Source organism: Pleurodeles waltl, chromosome 4_2, assembly GCF_031143425.1.
Source record: "Pleurodeles waltl isolate 20211129_DDA chromosome 4_2, aPleWal1.hap1.20221129, whole genome shotgun sequence".
In the NCBI taxonomy this organism is placed as follows: domain Eukaryota; kingdom Metazoa; phylum Chordata; class Amphibia; order Caudata; family Salamandridae; genus Pleurodeles; species Pleurodeles waltl.
The window spans coordinates 344,638,042-344,662,555 of NC_090443.1; the positions used below are offsets into that span (position 1 = coordinate 344,638,042).

A 24,514-nucleotide genomic window follows, 5' to 3' on the forward strand; every position below is an offset into this window, starting at 1 on the left:
AGAATAAATAAAAAAATATCAGGCGAGAGAAAGAAAGAAAGGAGAGCAAGAACAAAAATTAAAAAGAGCTAAAAATGTTTTGTTTTTTGCAGGTTCGCTTAGCAGTGAACTTATCTGTTGCAAGAGCAACAGTAAAAGAGGAGATGTTGATGTAACTGCTTAATAAATTGTGTATTTTTTGGACTTGGACATCTCTGCCGGGCAAACTAGGAACTGTTTGCATTTTCCCTTCCTTTTTTGCTGAACTTGTTGGGCTCACTCCTCTGTGCAATGTACCACTGTTAATTAGTGCTAAACTGCTTGTGTTCACTCTCTAAGCCCTGGTAAAATTGGCTTACACCTGGTTGTCATATTGAATTTATTTATAAGTTCCTAGTAAAATTGCATACCATATACCCAGGGCTTGTTCATTAAATGCTACTAGTGGGCCTGCAGCGCTTATTGTGCCATCACTTAAGTAGCCCCTTACAACATGTCTCAGACCTACCCTAGCAGTCTGTTTGCCATTTTAAACTGTTAATTTGATTTGGAAAGATAAAGCCCTTGCCAAGCCTAAAACGCCTTTTTAGTACATATATGGCACCCCTACGGAAGGCCCTAAACTGCCCATAGGGCAGGGTGCAGGGTATTTAAGAGGTTGGGCTTGTATGTTTAAGTTTTACATGTCCTGGTAATGAAAAACCCCCAATTTTTTTTCTATTACTGTGAGGCCTACCTCTCTCATAGGATAACATTGTGTTAACTTATTACGTTTAATAAGTGATAACTTTTGTTTGGGAGCAGGTAGGAATATCATGTTTGGTGTTTGAGGAATTGTAATTTAAAACCCTCTTTAATGGTAAAGTCAGATTTTAAGTCAGAATTGTGAAAATGCGACATTTTGAAAGTTGGCATTTTGTTTACCTAACCTTTTGGTGCTTGCAGCATGAATCCTGGGTCACATGAGTAGGTGTATTTGGCAGCTGGGCATTTTTTATTCCTCCTCATCAGTCACACAGTAGGGACACTGGATTTTGGCATAACGGGATATCCTGACAAAATGAGACGGGAGGAACTATGCACAACCCCATTGGTACTTCAAAGGATCTGCGTCAGTCAAAACACAAAGAAATTGCTACTAGCCTTTTGTGCCCTCAGACATCCTGAGACCAGGGCAGGAAGGAAGGAAATTCCTGCATTGTCTGTGGGCCAAAACTCTAGAAGTTTTGTTCATTTTAAAGCTGGCACTGGGTAAAATATTAAGACTCTCAGACCCGCTCACCAATTCACTTCTGGACCTGCGGAGGACTCTCAGTGGACTGCCCTACTACCTGTGGCCTGCTATATTCTTCAGTGGACTGCCCTTCTTCACCAAGAGGACATCCCAGCTGCCTGAGTGCTGATGTATGCCCTCAGAGGACTGCCCTGCTGCTTGAGACTTTCTTTTCTGCTTAAACCGAGACTTCCAGGGTGACACCAAGGACTATTTGGCTGGCCTCCTGATCAGAGCCTCAGGGACAGAAAAGGCCCCAACCATCTTTAACCCATACCTGGATCCAAGCTGAATGAATACTGACCCTGCACGTGATGCCCCTCCAGTCCTGGACCCTACAAAATGGTGGCTAAGGTGCCCAGATAGCCTAAATTCAAAACTTGGGGCTTAAAAAAGATTTTCAGCCAAAAAGTGCTCTGAGAACTGAGAGGAGACAGGGACCTACCTGCTCACTCATCTGCCCAAGGTGCATCGCCAGTCAGCCTGACCTTACAATAGCCCACTACATTCTTTGCCATAACAGCAAATCCTGTTCAGAGGCTCCTTGCAGAAGGGGTATCTGACCTCTTGAACTCTTCTGCTACAGCTTGCTGCTTTGTCCTGCTGGAGATTTTTAACTTTTAAAAAAGTGAAAAAGTCCAAGCATAGAAATCTTCACTGCAACTTCTTCCAGTGAAAAAGTCCTAGCATAGAAATCTTCACTGCAACTTCTTCCAGTGGCTTCCAGACGATGAAGCCTGCTCCTTGGACATCTCTGGCTGCCTTGCCCTGCTGAACTTTACCTTCTAAGGCATTCTTTTACTAAACAAAGTGGAAACTGGGCCCAATCTACTTTGTGTATCCAAACCTCTCTCCATCGCGGTTGGCAATAACTTTTGACTTTGCCCTGGTCTTGCACAACTAGAAGTCCGCTGTTGGTGCTTTGATCTTTTAGACACTATCTTTTACTTTAAACTTTAAAAAATCATAATTCTGGTTCTCCTAATTAGATTTGTGTTGCTCTGGTGTCAAATGGTTTATTCAATTTTACTCTTGCTTTTTTCACCTTATTAGTGTTTGAGTGCTGCATAAATACTTTACACATTGCTTCAAAGTAAAGTCTGACTGCTTTTGCGCCAAGTTACTAGAGTGTTAAGCGCAAGTAAATTTCTTGACTTTTTGTGGTACACCCTGACAAGGATTGTGACTGTTCCTTGAGTTGGGTGCCTAGCCCCTCAACCAACAATTCAATTTCTCACAATTTTCATCTGTCTGTAGTTGCTGACGGCATCAATATTAAAGTGGTTTACATACAGTATATACCACCTAACTTTCTTGCCTTACAGTCAACATGTGGTGTTACCGTAAAGTTAGAGGCCCAAGTATCAAAAGCCTACTCAGGAAATCAAAGCTCATAGACTGAGTTATCTCAGCCTAGAGTATCAGACTGATCAGAGTCACTGAGTTACTCATTACGTTTACCCCATCTCTTCGTCCATGACAATATATGTGTTCAACGTTCTTGGTCTTTACGATCTCATGTCACAGAAAGACAAATTGCTCTTTGAAGGGTGCAATGGCAGTAAATATACTGTGGAATTATGTGATACCACTTTAGATTTCCTGTAAGTGAGGAATGTACTAAAGATGGTGGCTAAGAGGGAAATTCCCTAGCAATCATTGTTTTAGACCCCAATCCATGAAGGAAAAATAGATGGCATAGGAAGAGGTATTGCCTGCCTGGAGTTTGGGGGCACATCTGGGACAAAGACTATTGGATTTGACACTCTGCAAAGTAAAGGTATCATGAGGACTTTACTGCCATACACAAAGCATAGAGCTGTCACAATGTGTGAGCAAATCCCCTTCTCCCTTTACTTCCAAATGACCAGACTCCTAAGGTAAGTCTGCAAGGAGAAACTTCCACCGGCCACAGTTTCCTTTGCAGGTGCAGCATCTTAAAGCATCTTGAAGGTGTGGGATGTTAGTATCTGAAGCTGTGATCAGATCCGGCTTAGTTTTTCCAGAAAGTGGGTGGTTTTTATCCCACTCAGCTGATACTTTGGAGGACCTCACCATAAATGTCTTTCTGACGCATGATACCAAAAGCCCCACTGAAAACTGGCCTAAAATGTAGGGAGCATACATGATTATGGCTGCTTCTCAGGGGATCAGTTGTCTTTTGTCCTCACTGTTAGATTTTGGCGATTGATGAAATGTATATGTTCTCTCTAGGTCCTGCTCTGTCTCTCAGTATTGGTTTGCTAAATGCAATAGATTATTATTTATTGTATAATGAACTGCTTTATTCTTTATCAAAGACACTGGGCTAGATGTACAAAACTATGTTGATGTTGCAACCTTTTCAATTCACAAAATCACAATTGGAGACCAAACACAGTTTTTAACAATGTAATAAGACCCTTTCATGATTTTGTGATGCCTTTCTGACCTTCAAAAAGGCCTTTACAACTAATTCTCAATTAGAGTTAGGAGGAGTCGTGAAAGGGATGCCCTTACGCATTTGTGAATTGTAAAGAAAAGTATCAATCGTTTCTGATTACAATTGCAGCCGTAAACCTTTCAGAGGTTGCTAACACCTTAAAAGTGGTAGCAACTCATTTGCAAAGTGGAAGCTGTTCCGCTGGATAGCTTCGCATTTGAGATTGGGTGGGGTGGCCTCAAGGGGAATAGGTAGTAGTCCAGAGGACCACTGCTTGTTCTACCTGATGTCTTCCCAAATTAGACATTTTTTTAAACCAAAACCTGCCCCTGTACAGAACACTGGGGTTCTTTAAAAGAAAATGTGTCCTGATAGGAATGTAAGTCAAGGATAGAGGTCTACAGTCCCTTGTAGGTCTTTAAACAGGCACTGGCTTGCCGATCCCACAAGATCATAAATAAGCTGCATAGTTAATATTCACTAGAAAAGTCATTCTGAGACATCCTGTGGATGGACATTTTGTGATGTGACCTATTAGTACATAAGTCATGTCCCAAAATTACAAACAGGTCGCAAAAAATCAGTGTACAATTTGTGCCCATTATTGCGAATCTTCTGTGTGTACATCTGGTTAATCATGACTGAAAGAAGCTGGCATAAATGTCGACAATACCAGACCTGCCAACTCACACGAAGCCACTGTGTGTCACACGATTTCGGCCTCCTTCACTTGGTCACCCGATGAGGAGCCGAAATAACACAGTAGCAGGCAAGGCGAGCTGGAAACCACTACAGAGAGTGGATTCCCAGCTCGCCTTTGAGACTGCAAGCTAGCGTGTCTATTAAGGGGCATGAAAGCACCCCAGGACATCAACAGTAGCCTCAACAACCTTTTGTTCACGTTCTGTTTGGTGGAACAAGGAGGTTCTATGGGGTGTGGATAGGGGCAGAAGGCACTCTCTGGAAGCTGTCTGCATAAATACCCGCCCCCTCCTCACACGACCAATTTTCTTCTGAAGTTGGCAGGTCTGCCATAGTAGTGAGCTGAAGTCTATTCCTATTATCATATAAGCTCTCAATGTCTCTAGATCTTGGAAATAATTCACCTCCCCTTTTTTGGGCATTAGTATAACTCTTTTAGGGAGTGCTACCATACTGAAATGACAGTTATGCTGGCCAATGAATGCCAGATCTGTTTTTTTGAAGAACTTGGGGCCTATACCGAGGTAAGATTGCTTATAAATGTATTATTTATCTTCTGCTTTTCTTCTCCTCTTGTATACTTACTCTACTTAGGTATTGCAATAGACATATTACATACTTATGAACTGTAGATTTATTTGTTAGGTTCATTCAGTTCACTTTTTTTTATAAGTGCAACAATGCTTTTGGTTTTTTTCATTATATCTTTTTGTCTTGTCTGGATGTTTTTATATTTGTTTTAAGCCACATAAATTAAACATTTTGAGGGTTCCCTTTTATCTGTTTGTCATCTTTCCGGATTTGACAAAATATAGTTTTAATCAAGTCAAATTATTTATGGGGATCTGTGTCTATCATTTCTTAAAATGTATCATGGTTGGTGCCTCATTTTAAGTTGATTTTCTTTCAACTCTGTGGTTCTGCTCACAGGCCTTGAACATTGCAAGTCGATCCCTAACACATATTTGTATGAGCTTGTGGTTAATTCCTTAGGTGATTTATCAAAGCAAAAATCTGTTTTCCATGCTAAACAGAAACAGTTATCCATTAAACAGACGCAACACGTGTTTTATTAAAAGAAGAAACCTAATAAACACGGGGCCCCAAAGTTTCATTTCACTAGCCCACCACCTGTGCGGATGCAAGCCAGGCAATGGGGTGAAGCAAAATGATTGCATCCTCCCTGCAGAATGTGATAAGGGCCCCCATTTCTCTTATATCTCTCAGATATTCATTGGCCTTGTGCTGACTGCGGCTGACCTGGAGAGTTAGGGCCCTACTAGGGTGTGGTGGGCCCCCATGCGTCTTTATCTCACTTTTGCCGATTATCTTTTCATCTTATGTTTTCTACTTTGCCACTGCTTTCCTATCCTTCTTTCCCTCCTCCTTTCTCCCTAGTCTGCCTCTCTTTGTCTCACTCTGGGTAAACATCTATTAATGAAAAATAAGTTTTAGACCACAAAGATGACTGCAGGTGGCCATCAGTTGCAAACTTCTGACAAAAAGCACTGCAAGAAACAATTCATATAATTTTTCACAAGCATGCAACTTTGATATAACAGGAAGTTTAACATTTATAACTGCTTTTTCCAGTCACAATTCGGGCTATGACTTGCTGGAAAAGGTGATTGAAATACACGTTGTCCATTTATAATTATACTTGAATTCATTTGACATGTCCTGCTTGTAGGGGACGTGGACTGTCAGCTATATGCCGAATTGAGTTATCAGGATAATCCTCAATATTCAGTGTTTTATCCAGCCTTGTGTTAGAAATGGGGTCTCTAGTTTGCCAAGATATGCATCCAGTCCAAGTAGGGACCACCACTGTAGCCAGGGTACGTCAGATATACCCTTAAAGATAACCTGTGCTTACCCTCTGGTAGCTTGGCACAGAAAAGTCAATCTTAACTAAAGGGGTAATGTGTAAAGTATTTGTGCAACACAGACACACACACTACCACAATAAAAAGAGCACAAAAGACTCCACACCAGGTTAGAAAAATAATCAAAACTGTTATAAAAATATTTTTGTAAATAAATCAAGACCAAAAACCCCACAATTAAAGGAGGAGAAGTCGAGGTATGACTTTTAGAAGAATAAAAGAGTTCTAGCGCTTAGAAGCAAACAGCGCTTTAGGGATTACTTGATGTTGTGCTGGACCTGGGTAAAGTCAACAGTTCAAGTCGACTGTGATGGAGCGTGGGCCGGGTACAGGAGCCACCTAGGCTCAGCGACCAGACTACCTTGATCCTGGTCGCAAGCACGAGATTCTGGGACAACGTGTCAGTAGATGCATCTATGTCACTCCCAGAATTGAGGGTCTGCATTGATTTTTCCCACGTATTGATGGTGATGTGCTGGTTTCCGAAGCACTGAAGCAGCACAGCGTTGATTCAGAAGCCGATGTGCTGGGTTTCTTCCCGATGTCGAACGGTTGCGATGGTCGCCCTTCAGTGATAGTGGTGATGCAGTGGTTTCAGTGCTGCATTAATGCCGATGCCGCTTCCGGCGGGTGCTGCTTCCAGTAGGTAGGGGATGCGTCAGTTGATACAGCGGTTCTGGAAGTGCTGTGTGGGCCCCCACATGCGATACGCTGCTCCTGCAACAGGGTTGATGCAGCAATTGACGCTTCCAGCAGGCAGGAAATGCGTCAGTTTCACTGGTGCAAGTATCTGGGTCCACTTCCAGTGAACCAGGCACAGGAGCAGGGGTAAAGACTTTGATATCCCTGAATGTTTAGCAACAGGAGGCAAGCCAGCAAGCATTTGGAGATCACTTAGGGGTGCACGGCAGAGTTCAGCTCTCCCGCAGCAAGGTCAGAGAACAGTGGGGGAGCACAGCAGAAAAGAAGTCCTTACAGGTCAGCAGTTCAGCAGAGTGACAGTTCTCGATGCAGCACATCACTTCTTCTGAGAGAGTCCAGTTGTAGGTCAAGAAGTGTCTGATTTGGTGGGGTCAAAGACCCAGTACTTATACACAAATGTGCCTTTGAAGTGGAGGTTAACTACAAAGAAGGGTCTTTGAAGTGCACAGTATCCTTTCTTCCTCAGCCCCTGTTCCAGACAATCAATATGGGGTAATTAACCCTTTGTATGGGCATAGGCACTGCCTATTTAGGTGTGTGCCATCCTCTCCTGCTGTTCCTGCCCAGGAAGAGCATTCAGAATGTAGATGAATGCAGATGAGCACTCAGACACACATAATCTTCCTGTGTTTGTGGCTGTCTAGAGGGAATGGACCACGTGTAGCTGACACCCACCTCAGACGTGTATTGGCGGGAGGCCACAGGCACACAGAGCTTTAAGAGTAGATAAATGATCACTTTCTAAACATGGCATTTCTAAAATAGTCATGTTAAATCTGACTTTACCAGTAAAGAGGATTTATCATTACCATTTCAATGATATGAAACATGAGATAGCTACTCCTTCTTAATCAGGAGTTACAGCTTAAAAGTGTAATAAGGCTTTCCCATTGTTAACCTTTGAGAGGGGTAGGCCTCACAGTAGTGAAAAACGACTTTGGGAGTTTTTCACTGCCAGGACATGTGAAACTTAGAAGTACCTGCCGTACCTTCTAGTTCCATAGCTCTCTACCCTATTGGGTACCTAGGGCTACTTAAGTGGGTGGCACAATCAGTGCTGAAGGCCCACTAGTAGCATTTAATTTACAGGCTCTTTGTATATGGTATACAACTTTACAAGGGACTTACAAGTAAATGTTTCCATGTTTAGGGGAGAAGCACATGCACTTTAGCACTGGTCAGCAGTGGCAATGTGTTGAGCATCCTAAGGCCAACAAAAAAGATCAGCCAAAACAGGAGGCAAGTAGGCAAAACATTTGATGGAAAATCACCCTACGAATGACAGGTTTAACACCTTGAAATCAAACTTACAAAATGATAACTTGCATACATCATTTGTGTTATTATTTGGAATGAAATTACAGTATAACTGCCTCCTTTCAGTAATTTTAAGTCTATACCCATCTCCAATTTATCCTCAAAAACTACCAGATATCGACTTTTACAAAGACTCAGGATTGCTATGGTGGCACTAGTTTGCAGTTTACCTGATGCAAGTGTTTTACAGCTTTACATTTCCCTACTTTCTACTCCTAGATTCTCATGGATGTTCCTATTTATTTCATTGTCATGTAGGGTCAATGCAAAGCTCTTATGTACCCTGAAAGGACTGAAAGCATATACATTGATATTGTGGGTCTTTTCAATTCTACAGGAGTGATAGGAGCAAAATATGGTCAGTCATGGAGGGATGTTAAGAGGTTCTCACTCTCCACTCTGAGAGACTTTGGACTGGGAAAGAAGTCCTTGGCAGAGCGGGTGACAGAAGAGGCTGGATTCCTCTGCTCTGCTTTCAAGTCTAAGGAAGGTAAGATTCTCCCATTGAAGAGCATCATGTCTTCCAGCATGGCTTTTCCACTGGTTGTCATAGCACTACAAATGTGACCTCTGGGTCACAGATGTAAGTTCATTGGTAAGAAAGGCAACACTCAAGACTCTCCTACTTTGATGTGTACTTTCTTCATTTTCAACATATTCTTTCCCCTGAGCTCATCACCAGCAAATAGGAAGGATTTGTAGGACTATGGTGAGAGAAGCTGTAAGACACCCAACTCCTTTTCTTTTCCATGGCTCCTTAGCAGCTATTATTTGGTTCTTAGTGGCTACATGATTGAGGTTGGAACATGGAGTGGGAGCACACCCTCATTCCCCCACACCACCTCATAGTGGCAAAGGGGAGTAAAGAGAGCAAAAAATGACCTTTGTCCCATCACTGTGAAGAAACTGGGAGGCACAGATCTCAGGGCAGGGTTCCACATTTTCCCCTACCTCTTTTGTACCAGTCATGGAGCTACACCAAAGTGAGAGGAGCCTTATTATTTAGTTTCTATTGTTGTTTGTCACAATATTGAGGGACACAATATTGCCCTGCCATACATTGTGCCAACTACGAGCACAGTAGTATAAGATATATTTAGCTTATTATAGACTTACTATCCTTAACTCCTTTCATATGTAGTGTATGAAAATATATAGCATCAATGTAAGCAAATATGACGTTTTACTAGGTTAGACTATTTTCTCTTAGACCAACCCCTAATGGTGGAAGAAATTGGTGTTGAACACTTTACAATTCTTCTGTTGGATCATGCCATACTAGATCTGGTGGTTGGGGGTCAAGAGGGATATAGGGGAAAGGGCATGTTTGACTCCAGATAAGGCTCTGTATTAGAACAAGAGTTTAGGTAGCATGCCACTTGCCATATTGGGAAATTTTGGAGCTCAATGGTGGAACAGCTATGTGGATAATACATTTATTTGATGGAGAAATTTTCCCCACATTTCTGTGATGGAAAGTTCTGGAATCTGTGGGGAGCCACAAACCTCCTTCCACCCCACAAGTCTTCTGATAAAAATGGTGCCTCACTTGTGTTTGTAGGTGCCCATGACAGGAAACGACAAAACATGCAACGTGGGCACATCACATTTTTCCACTGAAATATAACCTTTTTTTTGCAATGTGCCTAGCTAAGGATTTTGGGCCACAGCTCAACCAATACATACGGAAACCTAAACATTTTTGTAAACTAAACATCCAAAAAATTTAGGATGGGGTGACTTACATGGCTCTCACTAGGTAATGTTACCCAGATTCCTTTGCAAACCCTTCTTAGAAAACACATATTCCTCAAATTTCGGTGACTGACAATTCTGGAGTCTGCGGGAAGCCACAAACTTCCTTCCACCCAGAATTCCCTCAGGTCTTCTGATAACAATGGTACCTCACTTGTGTGGGTAGGCTTAGTGCCCGTGACAGGAAACGGCCCAAAACACAACGTGGTCACATCACATTTTTCCACTGCAAACTGACCCTTGCATGAAGACTACTGTTGACCCTAGAGTGATCCATTCATGATGTGGGTAGTAGGCCCAGGCACTCAAGTGGGGTAGAATTGTTTTATGAACAAGAGTGGGAACGCTCGGTGGTAGGAATTTTGTGTATCCTTGCACATTCCTGTAGTTTACGTCACAGAAATGCCAGAAAAATACTTTTTTTTTCAATGTTTCACATTTACAGGTTATTTGGGGTAAAAAAAAAGTTGTGGGATCCATGCAACCCACACCTCCCTGGACTCCACCAGTGTCTGTTTTACAGACATGCCTGGGTTTGGTAGGTTACCCTAGATGCCCGCCGAGCCCAGCACCAAAATCACAGGTGCCCTTGCAAAACCAGGTCGTTTTGTGATAGATTGATGTCTCCACAATATGTTTTGGGCCCTTCCCTGTCACAGGCACTTGACCCACTCACACAAGTGAGGTAGCATTTTTATCGGCAGACCTAGGGGCATGCTGGGTGGTTTGAAGTTTGAACCGGCCCAGTCATCCCACAGTTGTCCCACACAGAAATGTGAGGAAAAAGTATGTTTTTGTCAATTAATCAAATTTACAAGGGCCTTGGGGGTAAGAAAGCCTTGTGGGATCCACACAAAACCTACCACATAATATTCCCTTAGTTACCAGTTTCCAAAAAGATGCGAGGGTAGAAGGTGTTTACCATGGAGAGAGTATGCACTGACAGTAACAAGCAAAAAAAAAACACCAAAACTTTATTGCACACTCCTCAGCTAGTCAATCACAGGCATACTGGTTGGATTTGGCATGAGGGTAAGTTAATGGTTCATAAAAAAATTACTTTATTCACCAATGTCTTGACAAAATAAAATGTAAAATAGTCATTGTTGATAATTTCAACTCTAGATCAGAGAACCACTGACTTACAGCCTGTGAGCTGTAAAGTCACGACAAGGCACCAACTGCTTTACAGTCCATTTACACACCTTTTATACATTAGACACAGAAAACTGTTCACACTGGCTGCTGCAGGCCCAGCACAATACAACATTTACAAACAGCATAATTCAAGGGCCCATCAATCTCGTATGCCAACAGGACTAACACACCAATCACACCACCAAGCACCCAAACATCAGACAACTGACAAACACACCTAAAGCAAGTCAATACACATACTGGCTACCAGACACCAACACGCCTCCAGTCCATGCACACCACCAGCCAACCAGCAGTCTATGCACACCGTCAGCCAAGCACCAGTCTAGTACACACACTGCCAGCTAATCGCTAGTCCACACACACTGCCAGCCACACAAACCGTCAGACAAACACCAGTCCATGCACACCGTCAGCCAAGCGCCAGTCCATTCACTCCACCAGCCAAGCAATAGTCCAAATACACCCTGCCTGCCAAGCGCCAGTCTACGTACTGGAAAAACAAATTGCACGTATCACAATGCAGTTAAGAAGGTTCACAATTCAATATGTTACTTAGAAAGACAATCATACAAAAAAGCTAAAGATTCCTTCATTAGTACAGCAGTCAAATAAATTATACAAACAAGCCAAGGATACACATTAAATGAAAAGATTACAAAATATTAATTGCTAATCAACCACAACTCTACAAACTACAGATCTGCCAAATCTGCACCCACGAACAGGATTCTCTAACAAGACAAATGAAACAATTTGCTTTACAATACAAAAGATTAGAAAATTACAATATGAATAAAAATTAAAACAAAATATCAATCAATAGAAACTGATATTCTCCCGAAAGGACTGTGACATAGGCAAAACAAGCATTTGCAATGCAATAGATTTCGCATTTGCTTGAGTTAGAGCTATTGGCATTGTAAATTCATAACTGGACTTTTCTTGCTACATAAATTGGTCAACCCAGCTTCATCATTTTGTCTTTTCCTGCCATATGATTCCAGTTGCCCTGCATATAACTAGAGCACTTCCATTTACCTTCTTCCTCTGTCAGCAGCAAAAAATTGAAATGTTGCTATTTAGCATCCTAATTTACATCTGTCATGCTAACTCCAGTAGAATACCACTTTCACCACCCCACCTTCACAATTTCTGACTGGATAACACAATTCCCCAAAAAAGGACACAAGATAGCCACAGAGGAGGAATAAACTAGAAGGGTCACCCAAACATACCAAGAGTGTTCAAACTGTTTTAGTGTGACAAGGATGCTAAGTTGGCCTGAATCATGGTCATAATTGTAATGAGAGATTATTAAAACATATACAATTATCATGTAAATCTTTATCAGAAATAAACTTTTGACATTAGACTGTAATGCTCAAAACAGCCCCTAGAGGGCACCAAAACAAAAATATCATTCCTAAGAAACAAGGTCACTTAACCATATTGTTAGCCCCCAAAGGGCATAACCACATGAAAACAAACAGGAGAAAGTAATGCAGTGTAACAAAATACTTAGCCCCTTGACGGCAATTGTAGGGCTAGCAGGCCTACCACAATGACATTACAAACAAGGCCTTTAAAACAAAACTTCTCCCAGCTGTAAAACAAAAGTTCTAGCCATTAGAAATCTTAAAAGACACTGAACGGTGGGAGGGGTTATTATTTAAGGCTCCCCACTAACCTAGTGTGGAGACCCAGGGATGATGTAGACAGAAAGAACGTTTTGAAGATGGTCCTATTGTCCTAGGCCCACCAGAGGCTAGTTATGAGCAAAAATGTTTTGTAAAAGTGATGCCCTGCAAAGCATTATGTGACGAGTTTTCATGCTGTGAATATTCTAGTATATCGACTGCAATGCTCAGAACAGCTCCTAGAGAACACCACAATAAAAATTGTATTTGGAAGAAACATGGACATGTGACTATACAATCAGCCCTTAGAGAGCACAACAACCTACAAAAAGGGAGAACATAATACTGTATAATCATGTATTTAGCCCCTAGAGAGTTTAATGCATTAAAAACTTTCAAAACTATCAGAACTATTGCAATGATATTACAAACAAGACCCATAAAACATAACATTACCAGATCAATCCATGAGATAGCCTAAGAAAATAATGAATGGTGGTAGGGGTTATTATTTTGGAGTCCCCACTTACATAGTGTGGGGACTTAGAAATGATGTAGACAGACAGAACACATTGTGGTTAATGTTTTGAAGGTCGTCCCATTGTCCTAGGACCACCACAGGCTGAGTTATGAGCAAAAATGTTTTGTAAAAGTAATGTCCTGCAAAGCATTATGGGGCAAGTTTCCGTGCACAAGTATTTTACTATGTTGATATGGCTGGAATGCTCAGAACAGAACCTAGAGAACAACAAAATTAAAATACGAAGAAGAAACATGGTCATGTAACCATACAGTCAGCCGTTAGAGAGCACAAGCACATGAAAATGAAAATGAATGGGAAAAAGTAATGCAGCATAATCATTTATTTAGCCCCTAGAGAGCAAAGTGCATTATACATTTTCAAGGCTAGCAGGCCTATTGCAAATATATCACAAGCAAAGCCCATAAAACATAACTTCTTTCAGATGTAAAACAAAAGATCCAGCCATAAAAAATCTTAAAAAGATAATGAATGGTGGTAGGTGTTATTAGTTAGGAGGCCTCACTAACATATTGGGGGACCCAGAGATGATGTAAACAGGAAAAGCACACTGTGGTTGATATTTTGAAGGTGGTCCCATTGTCCTACGACCACCACAGGCTGAGTTATGAGCAAGAATGTTTTGTAAAAGTAATGCCCTGCAAAGCATTATGGGGCATGTTTCCATGCAACAAATACTTTAGTATGTTGATATGACTACAATGCTAAAAGCAGCCCATAGAGAACACCACAATGAAAATAGCATTTGTAAGGAACATGGTTTTGTAACTATATAGTTAGCCCCTAGAGAGCATAACTACGCAAAAAGAAAATGGTATTAAATAATGTAGTGTAACTATATATTTAGGGCCAGATGTAGCAAAGTGTTTGCGCCTCGCAAACGGCGAAAATCGCCGTTTGCGAGGCGCAAAAGCCACTTTGCTATTCAGAAATGCATTTTGCGAGTCGGCTCCGACTCGCAAAATGCATTTCCGACTCGCAAATAGGAAGGGGTGTTCCCTTCCTATTTGCGACTCGCAGTGGGATGCAATTCCATTTGCGACCGCGTACGCGGTCGCAAATGGACTCGCAGTTACCATCCACTTGAAGTGGATGGTAACCCACTCGCAAATTGGAAGGGGTCCCCATGGGACCCCTTCCACTTTGTGAATGGACCCAAAAATATTTTTTCAGGGCAGGGAGTGGTCCAAGGGACCACTCTCTGCCCTGAAAAAATACCGAAACAAAAGGTTTCGTTTTTTTTGCAGTGCAGCTCGTTTTCCTGTCAGGAAAACGGGCTACACTTCAAAAAAAAAAACTGCTTTATTTAAAAGCAGGTCGCGAACATGGAGGTCTGCTGACGTCAGCAGGCCTCCATGTTAGCGAGTGCCTATACTCGCTATGGGGCCGCAATTTGCGACCCACCTCATGAATATTCATGAGGTGGGTCATTGCGACCCCATAGCGAGTTGCAGTCGGTGTCTGAGACACCGTACTGCATACGAATTTGCGAGTTGCAAATTGCGAGTCGAATGGACTCGCACTTTGCAACTCGCAAATTCGTCAGTTGCTACATCTGGCCCTTAGTCCCTAGAGGACATAGTGCATTACTCTTGTTCAGGAGTAGCAGGCTGTTAGACCTGACAGCCTTAGGGTAGTCACGTTGAAGAACCAGAACCTTATGGGCCTGGCGGCGCAGGGTACGCCTGAAATCTCCTTGGATTCACCTGCCTCAACTAACAGAGACACGGGACACTCTGTCAGGCGTAAAAGATCAGATTTTATTAGCTGCAGCTAGTACAGTTGTCCAAGAAGTACACAAGGTATGTTCTCAGGAGACTGCCACTTTACTTTTTGTGGCGCACAATCTTATATACCGTATAAAAACCATTTATTAACTACATACACTCCCAGAACACATAGAAAGGAGCCAGTAAGAATAATGTAAAGATAGAACAGAGCCAATAGAAATGTCGGAAAACAAGACAGCACCAATAGAAGGAATTGGAAAACAAAGTATCAAGTGACTTAAGGTTGCCTCCCCTCCAGCTGTGTTTGTCACCCCTCCCTTGAACTAATTCATTAACCGATCCACAACGAAGTTGCATGTGGTGCGATAAGTTTGTGTGCGTTTGGAGGACAGTTGTGAAATGAGAGAATACTAGCAAAGGACAGCGAAGGCCAGACGATAAGATAAGATCGGCGGAGAATAGTGTGAGCCTACAGATAGTTGAAACAAGGATTAGAAAACCAGACAGGGATTAGTGTACTCGGTCAGACCTTAATACCAGCCTTGTAAAGATAGAGGCAGAAGGCTGTTTTGAACACCATGTTGCAGAATAAGCAGAAAAGGCAGAATGGACTTCGTTCGCTGTGCTGCCTGAGTGAAGGCAACATAAAATGGCGGCGGGCCACAAAATGGCGGGTCGATACGATCGTATTAAAAATCGAATTTCCTCAGACCCTCCTTTTGCCAGAACTCAGGCAAGATACACAAACTCATGTTAATCTGAGTCGATGTCTATGGCCATGAGGTCATCAAGCTGTTGCTGTACCATCATTTTGATATTCTCTGCTCTTTGTGACTTGGGTTTGGGAATACATGCAGTAGCACATAGGTTGCAGATGGCAGGACCGCAGTGCATACAAAGACAACAAGAGAATATAAAAGCTAAAATTACTCCAAAGAATGTCAATACCTTCCAACCCCATTTGGACAGTAATCCCCAAAACCACTCTGAAAAGGACCAATCTCCTTCGTCCTGATGAATCGACTCGGAGATTATGTGTAACTTAGAGATAGCTTGGTATACTGTCGGAGCGTCATTAGGTATGAAAATACAGCAACTTGATCCGATCAATTTGCATACTCCACCACGGTCCGCAAGAACAAAGTCTAAGGCAACACGGTTCTGCAAGGTCATAAGACGATCAGCCTGTAGTTCAGCTGTAATGTTACTTAAAGCTCCTACAGTGATGTCTATGGTGGTTTCTACGACACGAACCAATTGCCTTATATTTCTGCTGTTGGCCATTGGACCCCAGAAGGGAAGAAATCCTTTGAGGAAATCTCCTCCCTCTTGTCCTGCTGTGTCTTTCGAATCCACAATCCCTCTGCCATATCTATTTTTATGATGGTTCGCAGGAGCGGTGTATGTAGGGGGAAGAAGAAAGGCTATATAACAAGTACCAGAGAAATCAGCTGGCAACCATGTATAAGCCCTATCGTGGCAAACGAAGTATGTACCTTGAGATGGTACTAACGGCAGTGAATTCAGGGCTGAATAAACATATGTATGGGAACATAAACTTTCTCTTTGTCCGGTGTTTGGAGTTCTACCATTTATTTGCAGACAGAAATGTCCTTGTTGGGGTATGACCCGTATCGGAGGAGATTTTCCTTGCTTAACCTTATCATTGAGGCTGGAAATGTAATTAGTTATGTTCCAATTGGTATATGCTTTTCTTTCATCTATGGAAGCTTCACTTTTTTCCATGATTTTAGCCATAGCTACCATTCCCTTTATCAATAAACTATGACTGAAATTTGAACCAACACTATGTGAACTGACAGGTTGTTTAATTTTACTTTGATATGCATTATTGAAAATGACAAAATAAGCCCAAGCGGAACCTTCATAGGAGAATGGAAGAACTAAATATGGCATTCCTTTTTCTACCGTATGTGGTATGAGTCCACACACCCAACAGTCAGTTGTATTGATCACTAACTGATGTTGATGTAACAACTGGACGAAGGAATTGTTAAAGTATTCAGTTCTTCTGATGAGTTCATGCTGGGGAAGAGTGTGAAATAGGTGCGGAGAGATAGTAGAAGAAGATGTAGAGGTAGGAGAAGAGACAACTTTTTGCTGCAGAGTAATAATGATCCAGTTTACAGATGCCAAAAGAATACACGACAATATAATGACGCATAGAGCAATACTACAACGACTACATATTTCTTTACAATTATTCTTTACATTTTTACTTTCTCTTTTATCTAATGTAGCCTCCATCTTTCTAAGTGGATGCTCACGGCAATCTTCCTCAATCACTGTAGTCACGATTATCTACCGTCCTATGACACTGTGAGGTCCTGCAGGCCTATTGCCACTTACTCAGGTCGTAACTAAGACTCCTACCGTGACCCTGCAACCGGGATAGAGTACTACATAGGAGAGAAATTTACAAGTTCTTTGGTCTTGGTCTCAAATTATAGCGTTCCTGTCCAGAGGCAGTCTGGTTTTGAAACAATGTTCCTGGATTTGTCGTGTTCAAGCGACGATGCGATGGTATTGCTTCTTGAAGGATGTCGTCGTCCTCTTTCTCAGAAAGTGTTCCAATTAGACGCGCATCACTGAATGGTACAAATTGCGGAACTTTCTCACTTTCAGAGTCACTGATGCCTCTACGGACCCACTGATCGAAAGGCAAGGGCAAAGGCACTTTCTTGCAGTGCACGGCATGCACCCAGTTTTTCTTTCCTTCGACTTTAACTGCTGTTCTTGTGGTCAAAAGAACCAGGCGTGGCTCTCTCCATCTGGGCTCCAAATTTCTCTGTCGTTGGAAATTTTTCGTGCAGACCCAGTCACCTGGTCGGATGGAATGACCTGGGTCTGTGGAAGCCTCTGGTAGAGCACTCTGAACCTGTTGATGTAGAACACGCAATTTAGTTGTAAGGTCATGCAAGTAGTCAATCAACATCGGGTATGGCAAGTCTGAGTATTTCTTAGGGCGAGGAACTCCCCATACATTAGCTGGGCGACCAAATATCACTTCGTAAGGGCTAAGCCCCAAACGAGAGTGTACTGCTGTTCTGGTGGACAGAAGAGCCAATGGTAAAGCATCAGGCCAATTAAGTCCTGTGCTAGCTTGCACCTTAGCAATTTTAAGCTTCAAGGTTCCATTGTAGCATTCTACTAAACCAGCCGACTGTGGGTGATTCGCCGCGTGGAACTTCTGTTTTATGCCAAGACCTGCACAAACTTTTTGCATGACTTGACCCACAAATTCGCTCCCATTGTCACTCCAGACAATGCGCGGCAAACCAAACCTAGGGAAGAATTCTTTCAAAAGTATTTTGGCAGTTGATAAAGCAGTATTGTCCTTCAGAGGGTAGGCTTCTACCCATCTAGAAAAAGCACATACTACCACCAGAACATATTTGAGGTTGTTGCATCGTTCCATGTGAATATAATCGATCTGCAACACCTCAAATGGATATGTTGGAGGAGCAAAATGACCTGCTGGAGTTGGGGTTCCCTTTCCCGGATTGTACATCAAGCAAACAATACAATGTTTTACTACATTATTTGCACACTTTGGGATCCCCTCATTTTGCCACACTGGAGCCAGAAGTTTACATATTCCTTTTGCACTTAGGTGAGCTGGACCATGTGCCATAGTAACTACAGGTAGTACATAAGCATCTGGTAACAGCCAACGTTGATGTTCTGATAATTCAACCCAACATCCCATCTCATCTAACATTCCTGTACTTTCCTTCCACTTTCTCAACTCATTCTCCGTAGCCTCTCCTTGAATTGATTTCACACTCTCTACTGTATCTTCACACATTCCCTTTTCTCTTACGCAGTTTGCGGGACCTGCAACATACATTCGACTTGTGTTGTCTCTGGCTGTCTTTTTCGCTACCTCATCTGCAAATGCATTTCCTCGACCAACATCGTCCACAATCTTTTTGTGTGCACTACACTTCACGATCGCTATCTGAGTAGGCATTGTAAGTGACTCAAGAAGTTCAGTCACTAATTGACCATGTTGTATCTTAGTACCATGGGAAGTAAAGAATCCTCTTTCCTTCCATAAGCGCCCAAAGTTAAACGCTACACCAAAAGCGTATTGGCTATCAGTGTACACGTTTACTCTTTTTCCTTTGGATAACACACACGCTCTAGTTAAGGCTATCAATTCAGCTGCCTGAGCTGAATTATGTCTAATGCGTGCTGTCTCCACAATCGTATGCAAAGTAGTAATAGCGTAGGCTGAAACTGTATCTCCATTCGGGAGCTTGAAACAAGAACCATCTACCCATAGTGTTCCATCTGGATTCACTAATGGCGTGTCTTTTAGGTCAATTCTACCCTTAGTCTCTTCTTCAGTACGGAGAAAACAATCATGCTGTTCAGAGACATCTCTTTCTTCTGGAAGAGGCAACAAAGTAGCTGGATTCAGGGTATTACATCGTTTGATGTGTATGTGACTAGCCAAAAGCGTCAGCTCATATCCGGACAACCGAGCACTCGTAAGATGCTGCGTTTTTGTCCTATTTAGTAAAGTATCCACTGCATGTGGCACCATAACAATGAGAGTATTATCTAGCACTACTCCAGCAGACTGTCGAATAGAAATTGCTGCTGCCGCCTTAAGACAACTAGGCAATGCTTTAGCTACTGGATCTAACGTAGCTGAGAAATATGCGCATGGTCGCTGTTGATCTCCAAAACGCTGCGTTAAGACTGACAATGCACAACCCTCTCTTTCGTGGACATAGAGCGTAAAGGGCTTACTGTAATCAGGAGTACCCAATACAGGAGCAGAACACAAAGCAATACGCAAATCAGTAAAACTCTTCTGACACTCGTCAGTCCACGGAAGAGGCTGAGGCGTATCTTTTAAAGTTAGCGCCAACAGCGGTTTAGCCAATAAAGAGAAACTCGGAATCCACTGTCTACAATAAGAAGTAATGCCCAAAAAGGCACGTACCTCTCTTTGTGCGGATGGCACTGACATTTGTGCAATTGCCTGAATTCGTTCGGGGGTCAATCGTCGTCTCTCCTTTGACAAGAGATGACCCAAATAAGTCACCTCGCGACAGACATATTGTAATTTAGAAGGAGAAACCTTGTGATTCAGATCAAACAAATGACGCAACAGTGCAACGGTCACGTTTTTGCAAATCTCCTCTGAATCAGCTGCAACTAATAAGTCATCCATGTACTGAATGAGAGCGGCACCGGACGGTAAGGAAAAGGCATCAAGATGACATTTTAGAGCTTGACTGTAAATAGAGGGACTTTCACAATAACCTTGAGGTGCGCGTTTAAACCGGAAGCTTCGGCCTCCGAGGGAAAAACCAAAAATATCTCTACTCTCTTCGGCGATGGGAATACTAAAGAAAGCATTCTTTAGATCAATAACTGAAAACCAAGTCGCTGTAGAAGGTATCATCGTCAACAGAGCAGTGATATCTGGGACTACAGGAAACTGCGGTACGACAATCTTGTTTACCTCCCGAAGATCAATTACAAAACGATAAACAGGAGGCTGAGAAGGATCAGTGCGTTTAAGAACCGGAAGAACAGGACTGTTACATGTATTTCCTCTCGTTTCCTCAACCACACCCTTCTGAATCAAATCATGGACAATTTCCAGAAGTGCTTTCTCACCTTCAGTAGAGATTCTGTATTGCGGAATACGTGGCATTTCAGCATTGGGCTTGAGAGTAACAACATAAGGTGGGATCTCAAGACAACCAACGTCATTCGGACCCGTAGCCCAAAGCGTTTCGGGAAGAGAAAGCAATTCAGGTGGGAATTGATCTTTTGATAAGTACATTGGACTAGTCATTTTCTGTCCTAGAGTGAGGTATACACCAGAAGGTGAACAATATATCGTAGCATGCATTCTTTTTAATAGATCTAAACCCAACAGATTTTCACCACAACCATTCGTCAGAAGAAGCGGAGCTTCTAAATCATAAGGGCCTATTGAAACAGGCAAAGGGCAAGAAACTGGATTGCGAACAGGGGCGCCAGAAAATCCTACAGATACATTCGTTAAGCCAGACAAAGGTGCGCCAGGGAGTTTAGAATGAATGATAGAGCTTCTCATGGCACCAGTATCTAAAAGAAATGGCTCTGAAACACCCATTGTAGTGACATTAACATAAGGTCCATTCTGATCCACTGGAATTGACGTAACCCCCTTACTTTGTCCATGGCTGTCCTATTCAAAATGAAGACTTTCATTCCCTCCTTCAATATACTGATCCTCACTGTAATACTGTGTAGACCTAACATTTTGCTGGTCAAAGTAATTTCCGGAATTTGGAGGAACAAAAGAACGCTGCTCTTGGGTTAACACACCTTGACCTCTACCTCTATTTGCTGACTGAGGACCACCACGACCTCGTGAAGCAGATGTTGCTCCATTACGCTGCAACAATGCCGGACAACTGTTCTTAAAATGACCTTCCTCCCTACAATAAGCACATTGATTGGGACCTAGCAAAGGTCTTGGAATGAATGGTTCAGGCTTTTGATACAACCTCTGAAACTGCGGAGGCTGTTGAAACTGAGGCTGAACATAACGAGGAGGATAAGCCTGTTGCAAGAGAACTTTAGTTTTTAATTCTTTCGTCTTTTTCTCTTGTTTTTCCCTTTCTTCTTTGTCTCTATTTTCATAATATTGTGCAGTAGCCAATATCTGGGCGGAAGAAGAAACTGCCCATGAACTCTCGGAGTCTTTTAGCTTGTGTGATAGTTCAGGAAGCAAGTTATATACGAACTTATCCACAAATAATCGCTGTCCCCCTTCTGTAGCCATATCTTGACCACTGTGATCAATGAATGTCTCCTCGAATCGGGTAAAGAAATCGGAAACACTTTCATCTTTCTTTTGTTTACATGCTGCTAGCTTATCCCAATTAACTCTCAAAGCAGGCATCATTGTTTTCATTAATGTAATAATCCTACCAGGGAGTTCTGAGATCAAAGCGTCGGGCTTTGCACCACCTACTTGACCTCTATCTGCGGCAATAATAGCGTTCCAATCGCCGCCCAATTCTTGAGCGTGATCCTCTCTACGAATTTTAGCCCATATTGTCTGTGGAACTACATTTCCCATCAACATGTCAATATCTGCTAGATTCATAGTACATGCATCAACTGTTTGCGACAACTCTTTATAGTAACCAGCAGGATTTTTGCGTGAATCTGGTAGTGACTGTTTAAGTGCTAAAACTTCAGACCTTTTCCAGGGGACATGTATCCATATGCGCTGAAAATGCGCAGGAATAGCTGGATTAGCACCTGCTGCTGCAACTTCTTCCTTCCATATTGGAGAAACCTCTCTCATGGGATAGTTTTTCAGTGCTGTCCTAACTGAAGGATCAGAATCAGGAAAAGTCTGTGAGAACAATAGGGATCTGAAAGAAATAAGTGTTCTGACAGCGTTTTCAACCTTAGGACCCACAATAAGTCCTTTGTCAAAGTCAGCCTGAACATCTAACAGATCCTGTGGGACCGAACCCAAATTCATATCCTCCCATTCTTTAGCGAGAGTATCGCACATAACTTTAAAAACATATCTCTGCGTAGGTGCATTCCATTGCAGAAAGGTGGACATAATATCAGACGTACTATATTGGGGACCCTTCTTGATCCATCTACAAGCAAGTGAGTCCAATTTTTCTCGCTCTTCGGAGTCTGGGAATTGACTACGAGACTGTCTTCGAGAAAAAGCTGGAGACACATTTAAAGCTTCAAAGAAAGGTGATAAGAGACCAGAGACAGTATCTGCAAATCGCTTACGCATAGATGGAGAATTTGACATAAGGATAGGGGACAAGGTATTAGGTGAATTAACTAAAGGAGCATTAGGAATTGCCAAAGGAGCAGAAGGCAAAGGAGTTAAAGGCAAAGCTGGCATAGGCAATACTTGAGGAGGCAATTGTGGAAAAGCTGGAGCAGGCGGAAGCACAACTGGCGGCTGAACAGGCTGTAACATCGGGGGTGCATTAGCACCTTGTACATAGGGCGGAGGCAATTTCAATAAGTGGGACATTAAGGAATCTTCCTCAAAATCTTTTCTCTTATCAAGGGAAGAGATAGGCAACGTCGGATAGCATTTATCTATTGCCATTCGATGCTGTCTGTCTGAAATTTCCATTGCATTATCTATTTCATCATCTTTGAATTGCTGAGCAGCCTGTATAATCGTCATTCCCTGTGTTTTCCTATCTCGTTTCGCTGTTTAATTTCTCTCTGTTTGGCTTCCTTACGCCAAAGGCGAAAAGAGTCAAACATTGCCGGCCGGGCTTTTCTTTTAAATAACGTTGCTTCTAAATTATCTAGCACATCAGTTTCGAAACTACCATTTTCTGGCCATTTTAAAACACCATCTTTCTTTGTATATCGGGTCCATGTCTTATTAAAGGCAATAGGACCAACACCATGTTTAGAATAGAGCTCATATGTGGGAGTTCCAACCGAAGGAATCGGACAGGAGTCCTCAAGCTGGGAGTCCCTATTACAACCAAAGCAACAAAGTTTTCCAAACTTAGTCAGACCAGACATCTCACGATTTTTACTGGCTGTTCACAAACATCAAGGGGGTAAAACTTTCAGTTTACACAGCACAAATGCACTTACCCCTCGGCTTTGGCCACTGCAATGGCCAAATCTAAGAACCTAAGGACAAAACAAAGACCAAAATTTGTGGGCGCGACCCACCAAATACTTAACTAAGGATGTCTTCTTACACCAACAGAGGCCCGTCTATCGTCTCGCTTTACCATACATCATCAAAGAAAGGGCCAAGGCAGGGCGGCAGTCAGGGCAGCAGTCGGCAGTAGCCGTCAGGAAGGAGTAACCGCGCTGAAAAAGACCTTCGGACCACTTCGACATACAGGGGTCGCTTGACGTGGCTCGCGATTCCTCCAGAATTTTCTTGCGGGGTTCCTCACGACCTTCAGGCAGAACCGGTACCGCTGAAGCCGCCCCACGTTGGGCGCCAGTTGAAGAACCAGAACCTTATGGGCCTGGCGGCGCAGGGTACGCCTGAAATCTCCTTGGATTCACCTGCCTCAACTAACAGAGACACAGGACACTCTGTCAGGCGTAAAAGATCAGATTTTATTAGCTGCAGCTAGTACAGTTGTCCAAGAAGTACACAAGGTATGTTCTCAGGAGACTGCCACTTTACTTTTTGTGGCGCACAATCTTATATACCGTATAAAAACCATTTATTAACTACATACACTCCCAGAACACATAGAAAGGAGCCAGTAAGAATAATGTAAAGATAGAACAGAGCCAATAGAAATGTCGGAAAACAAGACAGCACCAATAGAAGGAATTGGAAAACAAAGTATCAAGTGACTTAAGGTTGCCTCCCCTCCAGCTGTGTTTGTCA

General features: G+C 42.5%; 1 protein-coding gene across 1 annotated transcript in view; it reads left to right on the top strand.

Annotated features, from left to right (window-relative positions):
• LOC138292687 (cytochrome P450 2D15-like) overlaps nt 1-24,514 on the top strand; it is a 404,725-nt gene that overhangs the window by 60,782 nt on the left and 319,429 nt on the right. Inside the window, exon 3 of the mRNA XM_069231408.1 lies at nt 8,619-8,771. Coding sequence (XP_069087509.1) covers nt 8,619-8,771 — 153 coding nt within the window. The remainder of the gene's footprint in view (nt 1-8,618; nt 8,772-24,514) is intronic.